Source organism: Amia ocellicauda, chromosome 2 (genome assembly GCF_036373705.1).
Source record: "Amia ocellicauda isolate fAmiCal2 chromosome 2, fAmiCal2.hap1, whole genome shotgun sequence".
In the NCBI taxonomy this organism is placed as follows: Eukaryota; Metazoa; Chordata; class Actinopteri; order Amiiformes; family Amiidae; genus Amia; species Amia ocellicauda.
The window spans coordinates 5,406,336-5,425,082 of record NC_089851.1 but is presented as its reverse complement, the minus strand read 5'-3'; the positions used below and the strand labels follow the sequence as shown (position 1 = coordinate 5,425,082).

Below are 18,747 nucleotides of genomic sequence, written 5' to 3'. Positions count from 1 at the left end.
AGTTCAACGACTGCGGCAGGTGAGTATTGTGAGATAATGTAAGAACACTGCCAAGGGTGGGAAATTCACACAAGCCTTTCCAAGTTCAGTCGCTTTATGGAGTTCAGATGTCACTCAAACACTATGAATTCTCATTAATTATGAGAGCATTGTGTAAACATGCAGGTTTCATGTGTTCTAATGTTGGCATCCTCCATAGGCGATCCCCTGCCACAACTGAGCACAATTTAGTAGTAGATGTAGTTTTTTATATGTTTTTTTCCTTATTTGATCGGAGGTATTCTATCTCATATTAATATGTGGGAGCAACTAAAGTGTGCTTTGTGTAGTTTACTGCTATGTTTTATTGATATGCTTCTTTTTTACTGTTATTTTATCTGTTTATTCCTTTGTGAAGAACTTTGTGATATTTATTTATGAAAGGCGCTATATAAAATAAAGCTTATTATTATTATTAGAGGTACATCAAAACATACCTACAAAAAATGCATCTTAAAAGCCAGGTGAACTATTGGTACACTCTTATAGAAGAACTTACAAAAAAACATTGCTACCTGGATTAATCTACAATTTGTTTTGGTTATTTATTTTTGTTGTTTCTGAAAGGATGCATAGGGACACCCCTCTATAATGCCCTGGAACACTTTGAGATAAGATGGGTTTAAACTCTTAAATGGAAACAAGGGAATGTGACAATTTTTACTCATTTTCTACAGTGCTTAGTGCTTAACAGTATATGCATTCATTTATTTTAGTTTAAGATCATCTTAAATTTTAATGATAACGTCTTGCTGCATAACCTACTTGAGAAGCGACTGACATATTTATGTGTGTGAGTGTGAGTGTCAGTGTGTGTTGGGCTTCAAGTGCATTTCTTGTACATGAGATGGAAAGGAGGAGTGCGTTGTGTTTGTTGTTTTATCATTTTGGTTTTGTTTGTGTTAATGGCATACTGGTGAAGAATTATCATGCCCTATTTAAGCTGGGGTTCCTGGTGACCCAGTGTTAAATTGGGCTACCAGGGTTGTGGGTTTGTCTTTTGTTTGTTTTTTGTTCTCTGTAAATAATAAAGCCACCCATGACGGTGTGGACTTGGAGGCATGTCTCAGCCTCTTTCTGAACTGCGGACAAGCTTGTGATAGTGTTTGGGGCCATCGTGATTTCTCTCTAGCACTTGAAATACTTGAAAAGTCTGTAGGCATTCCTTTCTGTTGTTCTTTGTGTTTTGTTTATACAGCTTTGTTTTTAGCAGACAAGCCAGTTTTTGAAAAAGATCATGGCCTGTAGATATAAAAAATGAAACAGGATTAAAAGAAGGGCGGATTTAAGGTATTAGTCTGCTATGTGTTGTGGGGACAGTGGCATGAAGATTGAGGCAAAAGAGGTAAGTCTGCAAGATGACAGGAGTAGCTGAGGTCAATCGCACTGCCAGGCCAGGCAACGGGAAGGGAACAGATTGTTGGCTTTCGTTTTTGTCGCTGCATTAGGTGTGAGGCAGTGAGGACATGAAAATCTAATTTATCGACTGCAAGATTAGAGAAAATGATTCATAGAAATGAATCATCTTGGTCAAGTAATTCCCTTTTTAGTCTACCTCCCTCTTTCATCACTTCTTCTCTGTCTCTGTAGAGTATGCCCATAGGTGTAGTGTGTTTACTGGAACATAAGCACATAAGGACATAAGAAAATAAGAAAGTATCCAATCGAGAGGAGGCCATTTGCCCAATGGTGCTCATTTGGTGTCCATTAATAACTGAGTGATCCAAGGATCCTATCCAGTCTGTTTTTGAATGTTGAAAAATTGTCTCTTCAGCCACATCGCTGGGGAGTTTGTTCAGATTGTGACGCCTCTCTGTGTGAAGAAGTGTCTCCTGTTTTCTGTCTTGAATGCCTTGAAGCCCAATTTCCATAAGTGTGCGTGTGTCCCTGCTGATCTGGAAAAGCTCCTCTGGTTTGAAACTGGTCAACTACATTTTGTTTCTAATGAACTAAGTAAAAAGGAAATTACTTTAATTGTCCTCCGTGGCAAAACAGGTGTTATTATGTACATTCATATGTTTCATAGATTATTAAAGGCTAATGAAATACACGGTTGATTATTCACTTCCTCGATTCAATTTTCACACACCCCCCCCCAACTGCTCTGTGGTGTGGGTTAGTGTATTTTTACAAGCTCTCCAAACATAGACATGAGAAATGATTCAAGGGGAGCAAAAGCCAGAAAAGGTAATTATCCGAGAGCATCTTCATTGCTTTTAACGGGCACAAGTGTGGCTCCTTTAGTTTTCCACTTTCAGGGACACAAACACACGCACACACACAGACACACAGGCAGCACTTGACTTGCTGAAAGGCCATTGGAGACACAAAAGAAGCTGTACTCATTCAGCCGCCGGTTGGGGCTTGAACACGTAGCTCTCCTTTTTTAGAGAGAGTGCAAATATGGCTTTTGAATGTGAGTCCAGATCACACCTGTTATTTACATTCTTGAGCCGATGTGTCAGCGGGTCTCAGGCTGGGCGTCTGGAATAAGTGCTGAAAAAGGAGTCGCTGACGGTTGCTTTTCAAAACGGTACCTTTAAATCAATAGACCTACTGGAAAATCAGTTTGAAAGGGGTTCTATTGATACTCTCACTTTTCTGTGATGGTGCTGCAGGCCTACATAAATATGTCATAGCTTGAATAATGTGAGTATCTAGTGCAGGAGGAATATAGGTCATTCTATGTTGAGGTCTCCAACCTGGGTCCTGGAGAGCCCCAATCCACATCTTACAGGTCACCATCAACAATTTGTAAATACTGGGAACGCATGGGAGCTTTAATCAATCAAGCACTTCAACCAAGGGGTTTCTTGACTCGAGAGGCTGAAGGTATTCAGATGATTGCTCCAGTGGTTTCTAAATGACTGAATGTAGCACATAACCTGCTTCATTGTTTCAAATTAAACACTTTCAGGTGTTTATAAATTGGTGTGATCTCCAAAAGCTGATGGATAGGTTCATTGGTTTTCTTGTAATGAGGGTCTAATTTGTATTCTAGGGAAAAATAGACAGACATATTCCAGTTATTAGCAGCTGTAGTGAACAGAGAAGTAGGAAGAATGTCTCCCTCCTGTAATTGACTTGCTTCACGTGTGGATTGCAGTGGAGTGCTGGTCAGAGTTATTTGAAATGAAAATCGAAAGCCGCTGATGATGTCCCTTGTTTAGAAACCAGATTTCTCCAGACGTTCCTCTTCATATCCATCCTCATGACATCCTTTCACGTCTCCTCCCCCCCCCCCCCTCAGGTGCTGAACCTCTTCCTGGCGTTGCTGCTGAGCTCCTTTAGTGCAGACAACCTTTCGGCACCCGATGAGGACGGCGAGATGAACAACCTGCAGATCGCCATCGCCCGCATCCACAGGGGGATTAGCTGGCTCAAGAGGGCCGTCTGCGACTTGTTCAACGGGAACTTTAAGAAGCGCCGACAGAAGGCCAAGGAGGCCAAGGCCATGACAAAGCTGAATCGGCTTGGAAACCATATGGAAGGCAATGGAACTATGGGTGTCATTGGCCGGAATGGAGAGAAGTACGTGATCGATGGGGACAGCTACATGACCAACCCCAATTTAACCATCAGTGTCCCTATCGCTCCGGGGGAGTCGGACGTGGAGTTTCCCGAGGAGGACGAGAGGAGCGAGTGCTCTGAGGAGGAAGAGATCAAACCGGTAAGTCCAGCCAGGGGCTTTTACACTTCTAGTTTGGTGGCTCAAGCGTGTGAGGTGCTACACTGGCTTATATATATATATATATATATATATATATATATATATATATATATGCAGCAAGGAAACAGAAAAGAAAGCTAGGGTGTCCTCTTTTAATTTCCTTTGAAGGGAAATTAAACTTAAAATGTTATTATGGTGGGAGATTATTAGGATATGACAGTCAATTGTCTCTTGGTTTTGTGATTTAAAGAAAATAATACTAAATATTCCTTTTCACATTGATATTCCATATTTTTTTAAGTTTAAAGTGAAACTGACAAGTAAAAATACTCCAGTACAATGCGGTTTATTTCTTATCCGGATGAACCATAACTGTGTTGTTCTGCACGTTATTCGTTCTTTAAAATTATCAGGTTCTTGCTTGACAATCATTCAGCAACATGTCTTCTAATGTGTTCTATGTTTACGTTGTACAATGTGGCTTCAGATTTATGGGCAGCGATGATGGGACGGTATTGGATTGTCGATGTCAGCCAATAATGAAACTTAAGAAGAGTGTCCTTTGTAATGGGTGCAGCATAAGTCAAACGTTTCTTCTCAAAATCCTAATAAGTATACTAATAGCTTCACACTGAGTTCTTACATTCTCCTTAAAGGTTCCTCCAGAGAGTATAAAATCAGTTAGTGAAAGTAATACCAGACCCTGACATGAAATGCTGTACGCCGCTTGGCACAAGAATGCCTGGATAAGAGTTCACAGAATTTGATAGTGGACTTGACAGATTAATTTTGGCAACTTCAAGGACTACATGATTAACAGAGTTCCTTGAAAGAGTACTTGCTGTCCTTGCAAAGCGATTCACAGGCCTCAGACTTCAGCAATTGAATTCCTTCCCTGAAACACAGTGAAGACAATCATTTAATGATCATATTCCAGGTTCTGTTTCTACACATAATTTTTCCACTGTTATGTTTTATGTGCACAGAGATGCATCAAATATGAGCCTTTTATTATGAGCATACAGTGCAGTGGTTGGGGAGAAATACTTCCAGAGAGAGCGATGATAACACCGGCTGCAAACAGAGGTGGACCCTCTTGATATCAAAGCACATGATAGCAGGAGTTTCTTGAAAATGACGTGTTCTTCCAGGTTCTACCAAACGTATGGGGCATGTTCTGTCTTTATTTATACAGTCGGATTGTTTCCAAGACGCGGAAAAGTCTTTCCAGTGAAAGCCATAGGAACAGATTGCACTTTGAAGCATCAAAGTGACAGATCCTCAGTTTACCAAGAGCTTTTCACTCCGTGGCTGTGAGTGTCCTGCCTGTTATAGAACGTGGTGATAATTAAGCACATGGAATTCAAAATGAGCTCGAGTGCGATAGAAAAGACCAGCCGAGCTCTTCAGTCGCTTACAAACCCTCGCACTCGAATGTATATGTCAGGAACTCCCCTCGGTGGAAGGCTTTCTGGAGATCCTTTCTAAATATGCTCATGTTGACACTCCACCGCTAATTCAAGTTGCTTTAGACTAGTCAGATCACCTGGGGGAGACTCCAGTTTCTTTGGAGATGTTCCCCGGTGATTGATTTACTTAAACGTCTATTGTGTTATTTGTGCTGAATAACTGTCCTGTTGCTTAACTAAACACTATTGAGTAATTTTGTTATTCATTCATCCTAGGGAGGGCTTGTGAGGTTTGTAGTTGATGGAACTGACTTGCTAAGGGGTGTACATTTCTTAGACCATATGTGAGGAGAAAAACAGGAAGTAGGTTCCTAAAAGGCTTTGTAGTCCCTGTAGATAAAAACTGTAGATTAAAAGTTTAAAGTATGGGTATTGGTGCACAAAGATCTACAAGAATAGAGAATGGAGATATAGTAAAGGCATAATATATTTTATATTCTTCATTCTTCCCTCAGGATGGTGACATATTAGTCAAGCATTTGTTCTCCACCTTGTAACTGAATCTAAGCACATACTAAACCTTGATTACATAAATCATATAACAGAAACTGGTGCTCTCACTAATCACGTGACTTTAAATCTATTATAGTGCTTTTTACATTACACAAGACTGGAGTGTGTGGAAGAAAACAACACATTATAATTACTAATACACAAATCTAAACATAATCACCTGAAAGCTTTAAAAGCCTTATCCTGATAAATATTGGTGCAAGGTGTGTTGTTTACTCTGTGAGGCAGGTGCTTTACCTCCGCTTGGATGTTTTAATTTCGCTGTGATTGAACCCTGATTGAAACCGTAGCAAAGAGCTAAGGAGGTCAGATTTTAAAGATATTTTCATCACTTCATACCTATTGTCCCATAATGGCCTGTGGTTTACAGATATGCCTTCTTTAGAGGCAGCCTAATGCAGCTCAGACACCTTCCTAACGGATTGATTTTACGGATGAATTGTATATTTTGAGTGATGTGCAGCGGGTCTGTTTTCAATATATTTTTCATTTTATATTTAAACTTAATTTGCAGACCAGTGATATTGCCCATAAAGTCCGTTTAATAATGCAAAATGCTACTGGTTCCAGTTGCATGCATTATGCATGAATGGGGAGAAATTGTGAATAGTAAATGTTATGACTCAAACACACTTCTATCCACGGATCTGGTGTATGATTGGATCTAGGGATATTTCGGGTAGATAGATGCATGAAACAGAGGTACAATTTATAACCCACATAAAGAATGTGAAGGTTTTTTCACTCTGAATTGAAATCTCAACGCTTCTGAACCGTGTGTATTCTGTGCTGTTATGCATATTGCAAAGTTTGTCTTAATGATTGTGGTAGGAATATAGTGCAGTTTATTCATGGAGGGTGGGGATTATATTTGCCACATAGATCTATACAAAGAACTGAAATATTTGTGAGAGTGAAAGATGAGTTATTGTTCAACAATCATACTGTATTTCCCTCGATTACAGTTTTCATTATGTGAGGATTATGATAAAAACATGACTTGTTAAAGGATATTGTTGAGAAGTGGTATTTACATAAGCACTAAATATTTCTGTTCTTGATATCTGCATTTTAAATTACTTAAAAAACTAATTTAAATGCAGAAATTGTAGGTTTATTACTTCACAAGTGCTGCCTAGAAGATTCAGTTCTCCTCATTTTAAGTCCTGTATGGTTTTTGTTTCGGAAGAAAATGTTAATTTTCCATTTTCACTTGTCAGAGCTGAGTAGTTTTTGATTTTGATTTTGATCCTTTTTGTTTGTTTGTTTGTTTGTTTGTTTAAGGTCTGAACGATGCCTGAGTGAAACTAGTGAACAGCTGGTGGGATGATTATGTGTCTCCTTTTCATGCCTGAGAGGAATTTGTTTTCAAACACGCCTGGTCAAACAAAGAATTTAAAATCAGAGTTGTTTTGTATTTTGTTTCGTTTAATAATTCCCAAATAATCTTTGTCTACTTTTAAAATTGGGCTCGGCATTATATTCATAAGTCTTTCATACTTCAGCAGTCAACCTTTGATTTTAGCTTAATTTAGACAATAACTGTTTTAGTGGGGCTGGTTAAAGTCATGTTGGAATGAAACTAGAACCCAGATTGGAGACATCATACTGTTCTTTGGATAGGCTTTATTGCAGGGGTCTCCACTTCTGTCTTTAGCCATGATTAAAGATGTCTATAAAACCCACAGGGCTGGGGACCTTCTTGTGCGATTCTTTTGGAAAGGCTTTTGAGATTGATGCTTCCAATGAATTCATAAATTGATTGATTGACCAAATGTGTTTGTCAAGTCCTTTGGGCTGTAAATGGGACACACAATAAATAAGAGGGTTATTAGTCCTACATCTCTGCAAAGATCTGAGTACTAGAGACACAGGATTAAACCTGCAGAGAAAAGGAATCACCTTCTGTACCGGGAAAGTCACGGTCTGTGTGGCCGCTTCACCGCGTGGCACGTGGGGCGCCTCCGTCAGGCACAATCAGAGGAAAGCGCCGGGGGTGATTAGCTCTGATTGTGCGGCAGTTTATTGTTCCAATCAAGCAGCGTCTTCGCTCTTCTGTTAAGACTGCAGAAGCACTTCAGTTTCCAAAGCCCAAACATGAACAATGGAAACCATAACAGCACATGTGTACTGTACACCACCTCAGAGATTTCTATGTATAGTTCATATTATTAGAAATAAATACAGTAGAGCGGTCACAGATGAGAGGAAGCCTTCAGCCCATCTTGCTCATCCAGGTGTTGCAGCTTAATGGCCCAGGTACCACATCAAGACTCTTCTCGAAGGCCCCCAGTGAATCCAGATCCATCCACAGCAGTGTAATGGACGGAGTTGGCTGATTTACCCTTTGCTTCACTTCCTGCTCCACTGATCACAACTGTACTGTACTATTTTTTTTTTATTATTATTATTATTATTATTATTATTATTATTATTATTATTATTATTATTATTATGTATTGCAACAAAGTTTCAATCAGGAAGGAATTATTCCTTTAACTGCAACAATACCCATGCTGATAAACTTGGTTTCTTTATAACTGCAACAATACCCATGCTGATAAACTTGGTTTCTTTATACACCAAAGATTTGCCATTGCATTAAAAGGCCACCGATCTTATGATGATGTCACCCGATCCATCAGCATATTAGTTTGATTTGGTCACTGACGTGATGGCAATTCCTGCAGGAGGAGTATTCCCTCCTGCCAGCCCTCCATGTGACCAGTTGTGTAACGAGACAACCCTCAGCAGGGCCGGCTCTTTTATAATTGTCACGTTGCTCACAAAGCGCATCGAGCAAAGCACAGAGAGAGAGAGAGAGAGAGAGAGAGAGAGAGAGAGAGAGAGAGAGAGAGAGAGAGAGAGCACAACATAGAGAACTGTGGACTGGAGCTGCATACACCAGCACTCACACCCTCACACATGCACACATACAACTCACACACGCACACATGGTAGCTTGCAAACTTGACTTGATTTGGGGAGGGTGTGGCAGACAAAACTGTAATTAAAACAGTATTGCAAGCCTACTAACCCCTTGCCAACAGATGCATGCTTTAGTTGTTGTTTTTTCCCCTTAGCTCAGGTGTGTAGTAAACTCGTTGTGGGTTTTGACTTTAAAAGGTTTGGAGGATGAATTACTAGGGCGTCCTTGGGGAATCCAGCTGCTCCACACCATTTTTGAGTGTGTGTTAGCCCTGGCCCCTCTCAGAGGTAACCCATCCCAGCTCTCTCTCTCTCTCTCTCTCTCTCTCTCTCTCTCTGAGGGGCTCTGTGACAGCAGGCAGGCTGCCCTCAGCGCCCCTCTAAGCCCAGAGCTGCCCGCTGGGGTCCGTGATCTTCATGCGGCAGATAAAAGGGCCAACACCCGCTTCCTGTTCGCACCACAACACTGAGTTACCAAGGAATTAGGGGAAAAACAGCTCCCTGGCAGCCTATACCCGCACTGAAATCAAACTGGGATTTAGAACGTATTTTATTTTGTTATTAATCCTTGAGTTTAAAAGAAAGGGGGGATGAATGAAGGACTTCTACAGTATGTTTGTTCTTGGTTTTGCTTTTATTGAAGAATAGGACAGCCTTGTCTTTGAAGGAGGTCATTCATGTTTGGTCAGCAAGTACAAATGTCTGAGCTTTGAGCACCAAAGTTTTGTTGGTTTGTTGTTTTTTGTGCATATGGAGGAGACACTGTTACAGTATCCACTAAACTAAAGACAGTTAACCCAGCCTCTTCACATTGTAGCTCCAGAAGAGGTCTTTCTTGAGCTTGCTTTCTGTCTGTCAGTGATTACTTGTCTTTTGCTTTTTTTTCCAACCCTCCAGTTCAGAGACAGATTAATGCCACTGCAGAGAAAGTACAGTTTCAAATAAAGCGCAGTGTAGTAAAAGAGTTACCCAGACTTCTCAGAAGGACATGCACTGAGCAAAATGCAAAACGTTTGGAATTAATTGCTTGGGTTTAAGGTGGTGATGACGGTGTAGTCCTACAAATGAACACTAGATGGAAGTACTAGTGAACTTTCCAAGATGACGCCCAACAAGTAATCTGTGAAAAAGGATATCTTGGTAAATTGGTTTATTTTAACTTTACTTTCATTAGAAAAAGATCAAGAGGTTGAATTGAACCTGTGTGAGTGTGGGTTTTCCTAACCTTTCCTTCAGTCTCACACTATGCAAGCTGCCACATTCTGCTTCCTGTTTTCCTTCCTCTTGCCTTTTAAAGTGTCTGTCCCTGGTGGAGTTTATCTCCAGAGTGATGAGATTGTTTGTTCGTTTCCTGTACCGCAAACCCAATTCACATGATTGCCACGCTAATGTGTATATACATTATTTAGCGTGATTAAAACAGGTTTGTTGATGGAGTTATTGCAGTTGTAAACCACTGGTGAATTCTGAAGATTATGCTAGTGGGTTTAGTTTACTGGTGTTTTGGTCTTTACCTGAACAGTACTATGTTTATTTTGTTTTGTTTGTTTTTTAAGAATATGCACATAGCACATTGATGTTAATAGACTAGAAGACAAGCATTGTGAAAAAATTATCACATTTTTTTTTATTCAGATGGTATTAAAAAGAAATTAAGAATCCATTCTTTTTAATAAATATATGTTTTTTTCTTTTTGTTCTGGTCAGACTCATGACATTACTTTTAGGTAAATATTAACACAATTTCTGGGATGAGATACTATAAATAATATATACTATATATTTGTTTCTGGTTTGATCTGCAGTGAAGGTAATAGGTTATCAATAGTCTATACACCCTATACTAAAGTTGTTCAGACTCCACATTGGATATTTTCACAAGGATGCATTAAAGATCAGGGCAAGTAAGCTCTAAGCTGTACAAATGAGTTTTTACATACTGTACATACCAAGTCACCCTTCTAGCCCTGGATGTTAAATCTCTGCTCTCCATATGGGCTAAACACATCCTCCCAGACACTCCTCCCCCCCGAGCTCCCATTGCCTCTGGTTTGAGAAATGTCTGGAAATGAATCCTTCCTGTGTGGCTTCTTTCTGACACTAGCAACCTCATCACACAGGCTTGGACCAGTAGAGCCGTAATAAGTCTGCAGTTGTTTTTTTCCTTCATCATTAGGAGGAATTACAGACATGAATTGATCTGAGAATTACAGTGTGTTGCCAAGGTCATTAAATGTGAAATAACAACAGGGACTGCTTTTTTCACAAAGAGAAAACCAACGTGTAAACCATATAAGGAATGTCATTGAAATAGTATGTGGCATATATATAAATTCAGGCCACTTTGACTTACTCACCAACCGGAGTGACCAGCATCGTGAGTCATGGCCCCTTCCTGCAAAGATTTGCAAACGTACATCCACTAGTGGCATGTCAGTGGGTGGAAAGACATCTATGTACTTTATACTGAACATGCTGTCTGTGTTCTGGCATTCATATATATATATATATATATATAGAGAGAGAGAGAGAGAGAGAGAGAGAGAGAGATGTTCAAACCCTTCCCTCCAGAACAACATATATTCCTAAAGCATTCTTTGTGTATGTGAAACCATGACATTGAAGTGTCTCTGAGCAGTTTAGGAATCAGACACAACCAAGCCAGTCTTCGCTAGTTTGAGCTTTTGCTGATTGTGCTACAATCTATAGTATCAATAATGGAAGTGATAATTTAGCCACTGGAAATGCAGCTTCAGATTTAATTTGTTGGGTTTAGGTTTACAAGGTGCCAGTGAGGGTTAATGCAGCAGCGACTCCACAGACATGTTATCTTGTCATTATTGTCATGTTAAAACAAGCCAGCAGCTAAACAGATCCCGTCAACGGCAAAAGCCTGGCAGGAGCCCGGGTCGTCAGTCCTTTGCTTAAGTCAGACAGTATTTGCATGCTGATGCCTCATCAAGACGCTCCGCTAAAATCCTTTAGTACATCTTACAACCTCATAATAATCCTTTCGACAGCCAGGCGCAGGCTATCCAATAGAGGATTACAACGCTTTGTTACTGGATTGTAACAACACCTGTAAGGATTTTCCCCCATTGTAATCCAGATAAGTCATGTTTGATATTTGTTATATTAAAGGACTTAGAAATAAATCAAATTAAAAGTGTATTCAATTCAAAGGAGTAATAGATTTGCTGGAAAATCCCATGTAAGGTTACAAAACAAATATGGTGTGAGAGCTTAGATGGGACAAACTGTGGTGTGTGGTGCTGAATTGTGTGTTTATCCCATTGCACATGAGGGAAGCACTGAATAAATGAGCAATATATGCTTGATTTGAAAGACAAGATGTCAAAAGTGTCAAAAGAGAAGGGTAATGAAAATCTACTGTTCATTTCAAGGATATCTAGAGATCACTTTGACGGGACATTGTTGAAATACTGTGAATGACTGATTCACATATGTATTCTATTTCTTCTTTTTGTGAAAGGGCCATTGTTAGACGTTGTGTCATTTACACAAGCATTTATAGGGTGAGAACTTTTTTTTTGTATATTAGTTTCTGTGCTATGACGGCTCTATTTCTTTGCTTGTTTGTTTTGTTTTCACTGCTTCAGACATCGCCCATTAGTTATTACGGTAAAGGCCCCGTGCATACCTCGGCCGTGTGCATGCACCTCTTAAGCCAGGATGGAGGGGTGCCAGGGTACAGCTGACATAGAGAAGGATGTACGGGCTCTTGTTTCATAGCATTTTGATGGTGGGTAAATGGTGCCTTATACCCCCTTCTCTTTGGAGGCTATTTTTAAACCATTTGTGGTGGTAAATGCCCCAGGCATGTGCAACACTACCGGGCTCCTCTGAACACTGGACACTGCAGCATTCAGAGATGTGAGGCATCTCAGGCCCTCCAGTGTGGAGCGGGGCCAATGAGGATGTGCTATAAAGCAAAGGGGGACAATGAGGGCAGAAGGAAGGCAATACTGTCATCGGTATGCTGTTGCAATCCTCAAAATACAGCCACTGCTCTTAGTGCCATCAAAAAGCACCACCTATAAAACCTTTAAGTCTCACACAAATTGTTAATGACATTTCTATTTATTTCTATAAAAACACTAGATACACACACTCACATATTTGTAGGATTAGCAACCATAAATAGTAGGTTATAAAACTTCAGGTGTGTAGAAAAACATCCTCTCTCTTTAACTAAATGTTTTCAATTTTATTGGACAGTCACTATCTGAGAGTGATCATTAAGCAAATGTTCAGCATTTGAGGAAAAGGAAATCTATAATCCTGCTAAAGGTTCATGTGGTCTATCTGTGAGGCTGTTGTCCTTGAGAAGAGCAGATATGTGTTGGGATGGTTCCCTCACTGCATTGTGACCGTGGTATTCTGTAACAGCACTAATTAAACCGTAAATCCCCCGCCGGTGCAGTCACCTTTCAGGGGATATGGAAAACCACATCTCACATTTGCATTGTTTAAAGCAGGGGGGATTTCTTCCGCTTGCCAATTAAAACACTCCAGCATTGCGCAGTATGTTTCCATGGCTTGTGGGAATGGCAGCGGAAGTCAGGGCATCGGAACAGGATACAGCGACTCCGGAGCAAAGCCCAGCAGAGGTTATTTATGGCGCCCTGGCGTTTGCGGAGAACACATGCTTGAGGTGTTGCGAGTGTCAGCCCATCTCCTTGGGGTCCATTTCCATCAGATGTACAAGGAAAGATCTGTCATTTCGTGGACATCCGAGGACCAATGTGGAGACCTTGTATGGCAGTGGGCTTGGAGTCTTCTGGCATGTTTCAGAGCATATGATGGTTACCAAAGAAGGACCAGAGCACCACTAGATAGGCTTATGTAAAAAGACATTGTCAATAGCGGTTAGGTTATTTCATCCTGCTGCACATTCATAGCAAGACCTGTCTTGAATCATGCTAGCCTTTAATCCTTTTTTGTCAGAATGTCTTTCGTGTCGGACACAGTGAATCCTGCACTGTATGGGCACAGAAAGAAAAGTGCTGACGTTTAACATTTTATCAAGTACACTTTTGCTGGAATTGTCTCTTCCTTCTATTCATCTACACGAGTTGAGGAGTATACAAGACATTCAGCTCAATGTAGAACTGTTAGGGTTTCCTTTTCTTTCTGTTTTTAACAAGCACTTGTTCTCTTAGATTTCCTGTTGAAGATAACATGCAGCAACAGACTGAAGACCTTACATTTGCTCCATTTTTATCTTTCGTCCTTTGTTATGGCTGATCATTAAAATGTGTCGGATTCTATACATGATGTTTAATTATGAGCCTACAAGACCCCTTCCTGTTTAGCTGTGGTTTTATTTTCATGACAGATTTTCTGTGAGATCAGCACAGATGCTGGGCAGAGTATTACTCAAATGTCTAGTGCAATTGTCATTGCTTAGTTTGCAAATCTGCCCTCTCCGCATGTCTTCTTCAATTTCCAATACCTTGGCTTTCCGCATTACTGTGCCCAAGGAAAAGACTAACTTCAAAGCTTATATTGCATATCCTCATCTATGTATAGACACGTAGTGTTTTATAACCCCTAAATATCTATCAAGATGACATTATAATATTATATAGAACATTTGCAGCTGTACTGTCAGTTTACACAATTTATTTCACAGCACATCAGATGTTGCCTGACAATGATTATTTAAAAAAGTGTTTTTAAAAAGCACTTACAATTATGTTTTAATATATGATAGTTACTCCAGTACTTCGTTTGTACAGCTCTGTAAGGAATACAGTTGTATGTGACATATTTCGTAACATTTTGTCAACGATAATGCAGATTCCACACTTCATAGTGTATAATCACGTCACAAAATAAGATTGAACCTGGAGGTGAAAGTCCAAACCCACTTTCAGTGACACTTGGATAATATTTTATAACACTGAATTAAAAAGAAAGAAAGAAAAAAATGGTGACCAAACTAATACAGAAGACACCTTGTCTTTATTCCACATACTGAAAAAGTGTCATGGTTTTCAATAAACAGTATTTCATTAAGTTGTTTCATTTTCTCAGTTTCAAAGCACTATATCATTTTGAGACACAATAAATCTCAAGATAAAATATGACACACTATATATGTATATATATATATTGTGAAGGATTAGCTTCCCTGTACTGCCAAATCCCGGAAACACACACACAGGCATATGTTGAAATGCCTTGGCATGTATTAATTTTAAACAAAACAACCAAACAAAAAGATAACCCATCTCTGGGTCCTCAAAAATACACAAATGAAATAAACATACCAGGGACAGCTACGTCTGTTTACCCTGGAGAGAGAAAAAGTTCCCTTCTCCCTTCTCCCGCCTCCCGCCATGTTTGTTTAAATAATTCTCACCAAGTGCATCCAATTATCCCATTAAGCCCATCCCACAACAACCAATTACATCCTGAAGAGGCTCTACCAACATGGCCGCCTTGATGTCAGCCTCGTTTCCCAAGATGGTGTGCACCTTCCTCAAACCCCAGGGTCCCAGAGCCTCCCAATTCACCTCTGGGAATGTACACTCCATCACAATATATACATAAACAAATAAAATGAAGGGACATTATTTTAAGGCTCCACTGCCAGACAGAGGCTCTTAGTTGAGCTCAGTTCTTTCCCGTGGATGTCTGTGCTCCTGTGAGTCTGCCTCACCTACATTAGTAGTACATTAGCACTTGGCAGAATAAGGGGTCAAAACCAAAGCAGGTGGTTCTGTGTCTGGAAAACAAAGTTGAAAATTCAAAATGATTTAGGATTTAAGATGTATTTATAGTAAATATATCTAGTTTGCCCTTCATGTCCCACAATGCAATATTGTAACCTTCCAGCAAAGTGTGTACCCGTCTCGCTCTTTCTGTGCTCTTACTTTGACACGGGCCTGATTCAGCAGATTACGGATTTCAATGCCACAGATTAGACTTGATGGTAACATATGGTAGCAGTTATCAGAATGGGTTATAAAACTGAAATTACTTACGATTTGAGATTTGTTATGTATATTATTTGAAAAGTATATACGATACAGTAGTACTCGGTGAAAAGCATCTTTTCCAGAAACAAAAAGAGAGAGAACGTGTCAGAAATTTAGATATTGGCCATCTGGGAACATTAGTTTTAATCTTTATTTATTTTTTTATACAGATATAGCTTTCATAGTAAGATTGACTGGCCAGGGTACTTCTTGAGTCTGTGTGCAGTTCAGTCTTAGGTCTTTCTGACATGTATGTATTTTAAACTCCTGGTCTTGAGCGTTTTTTATGAATCCTTATCCATACAATCCTTTAAGACACATTGATAAAGGAGCCAATTAACATCAGTACTAGCTTGGTCCACACTTAGACTTTCTACAAGTTATGCTTTCTCCTGACTATCAGGAGGAAAACCTGACAAACATTGCGCCCACAGCACTGGGATGGGAGCTAGTGTGACTCGTGGCTTTGTAGCATTTCTTTGAACTTAAAATCATAATATACCTATTCTTTTAAATCCATTCACACACTTTTCATACTTTTGGCAAGAGTGTGCCATACCTTATTGCTTCACAAAACACCATGTGGAAATGCTAAAAGTCACTTAAAAGGCCAGAGATATAGGTACTAAAACTGAACAATCCCCAGCATGTCTGTTTTCATCCCACAATTACATCCCAATAATATCCATCTGTAATTATGAATATATATATATATATATATATACATAGACACATTTTTTTGGAATTGTAAGTTATTATTCTGCAGCCAAACAGAAATAATGAGAGCTGATGTTCTCTTGAGTTTCCATTCATTCGTGAATACCCCCTCAAGCATCTGATGACTCTGCAGGACCGACAGCAGAACATAAAAGTGCGGTACTGCGACTGTTGGGTTCTCTGTTTTTGTCTTAATGTGAGGAGACATTCACCTTTGAGCTGAATGCCTTCACAATCCGAGTCCCACTGTTAGTTGTAATGTGCTTTCAAGACTCAAGACTCGCAAATCATCATCTCTAGTGCCATGGTTCTGAACGAGACATTTTCCAAAATCCATTGTGTATTTACTGGATTGTTAATGAGTCTGATGTAACATCTGAGAACATTGTTTCTGATATGTTTTATGGCCTTTCTTTTTGTGACATATGAGACTGATCGTAGCTTTTTCTTCTCCTGCAGAAGGATGAGATTAGCCTCTCGGAAGGGAGCACAGTGGATCTCAGAAAGCCAGGAGAGGAGGAGGATGAGTTCTCAGAAATGGCTGAAGAAGCCATGGATCCAGAAGACTGTTTCCCTGAAAGTAAGTCAAGTTAAACACACTGTTTCTGCCGAGTCCTTACGTTCCCTTCAAAGCCGGTGATGTTTATCCCTCATTTGAAGCTGGTGAATGAGATGTATGGGCTCAGCTGGCCGGGGAAGTGCTAAGCTATGCAAATAGCTTTTTTTAAATTGCAACTGTGGATCCCTTCAATTAAGTTGTGTGGAGGCTTTTAATGACTATCACTCTAGGCCCCAGACACACTTTCAGTGAGATGAATAATTTTAAATTGGACATTCAAAATGTGCACAAGGAAACACAGGAAGTGAAAACAAACAAACAAGGAAACTGGGATTTAAGTAAAGACAACCGCCCTATATATATATATATATATATATATATATATATATATATATATATATATATATATATATTATATGCTGTATGAGGAGGGGAAAAGACCCAAAGAATATGCTCAATAGCTGCCATGTTAATCACATTATTTTTTCACTAATAAGTTGACCAAGGTTCTGTAAATGCACGACACCAGAGTATAGATCTTTCTCCCAAATCTTCTGGTCTGCTGGGAATTGTGCATTCGAAAATTAAGCTTATCAGAGCAAGTCAAGTGATCCTTAATATAGCAGAACATATTATTATGAACTGACTGAAACTACTGCAGACTAGCAAATTTTGCCAGCTCTCCAAAACTTATGGTGTAATCATAATTTTCCTGCATAACAAAAATAATACAGAAATTACAGATGACAAGAGCTGTCAAGAAGAGTCAAGAAGCTGCTATTATGATATAAATAAGATGATGACATAGTAGACATGGTTTTAATATATCTGTACAATGCTGAAGCTCGTTTACAGAAAAATTACTTTGAAGAATGATAATTGGTACCTTTATGAGGCCGCTTACCCAATTATGTTTCTCTGTGTCTGATTGTTTCATTTGGAAAAATCTCTAACGGTCTTAAAATAAAATAATTACATGCTACATTTTATAATAATTACTTTTTTTTGGATGTGCCTTTTTGTAGACAAAATAAATATGAATACCAATATGTAGATCTAAATAGAATGTAAGAAAACGCAACAACAAAAGACGCAGTGCAGAGGCAGTGTTGTTTAAAAAATAAAAATAAACAAGAGGTTTCGATTATCCATATTTTGGGAATCTAACAGTTACCATATCAATGCATCCCAGTCTTGCAAGTCTTGCACACCTTGCACATACATATCAATATCATAATCATAGCACAGTAATGCTTACTTAAAACATATGCTCACTTAAAAATGTTTGCATTGTATTATTATTTATATAAAATAATATTTCTTCTGTATAAGATCATTATTTTTCTAAGCTTTCTTTCTCCTCCACAAAATATTGTCCTGGGCCTCAGAAAACATGCTTTGCTACAGCTTTGGCTTGTTATTAATATGACAGTAGCATGCTGCATGCACTGAGCATGCCTTTTCACTGTCGGTCACTTTAGGCAGACCTTCCTGATGATAATCCATTTGGATTTCCTGGAAGAAGAAAGAGCTGGAAATGCACATGCAGTAATTAAATGAAGCTGAAACGGGTTGTTTGCCTGCCCTGTTTCTGCTATCATTGTCTGTGCGCCACTGAATAGCCCAGCTGCTTAGCAGTGCAGTCCTGTTGGAACATATTAAAAACGAAAACAAGAAAAACATGTTTTCAATTTAGCTGACAGCACAATTTTTCAGTCAGTCACTGCAATGTTGAAGCACACTCAATACAATAAACATGCTCTTGCCTCCTCAAAGTGTTGAGTAGGTTGTGTAAATCGAAGGGAGAAAATCCCATTGAAATGCAGATTGGTGAATACTTCCTAC

The 18,747-nt window shown here is 39.3% G+C and overlaps 1 protein-coding gene across 3 annotated transcripts in view; it reads left to right on the top strand.

Annotated features, from left to right (window-relative positions):
- The window catches only part of scn5lab (sodium channel, voltage gated, type V-like, alpha b), a 104,615-nt gene that overhangs the window by 60,768 nt on the left and 25,100 nt on the right, over positions 1–18,747 (top strand). For all 3 annotated transcript variants that reach the window (XM_066716671.1, XM_066716663.1, XM_066716679.1), the window contains 2 exons: positions 3,290–3,709; positions 16,803–16,923. In XM_066716671.1, coding sequence (XP_066572768.1) covers positions 3,290–3,709; positions 16,803–16,923 — 541 coding nt within the window. The remainder of the gene's footprint in view (positions 1–3,289; positions 3,710–16,802; positions 16,924–18,747) is intronic.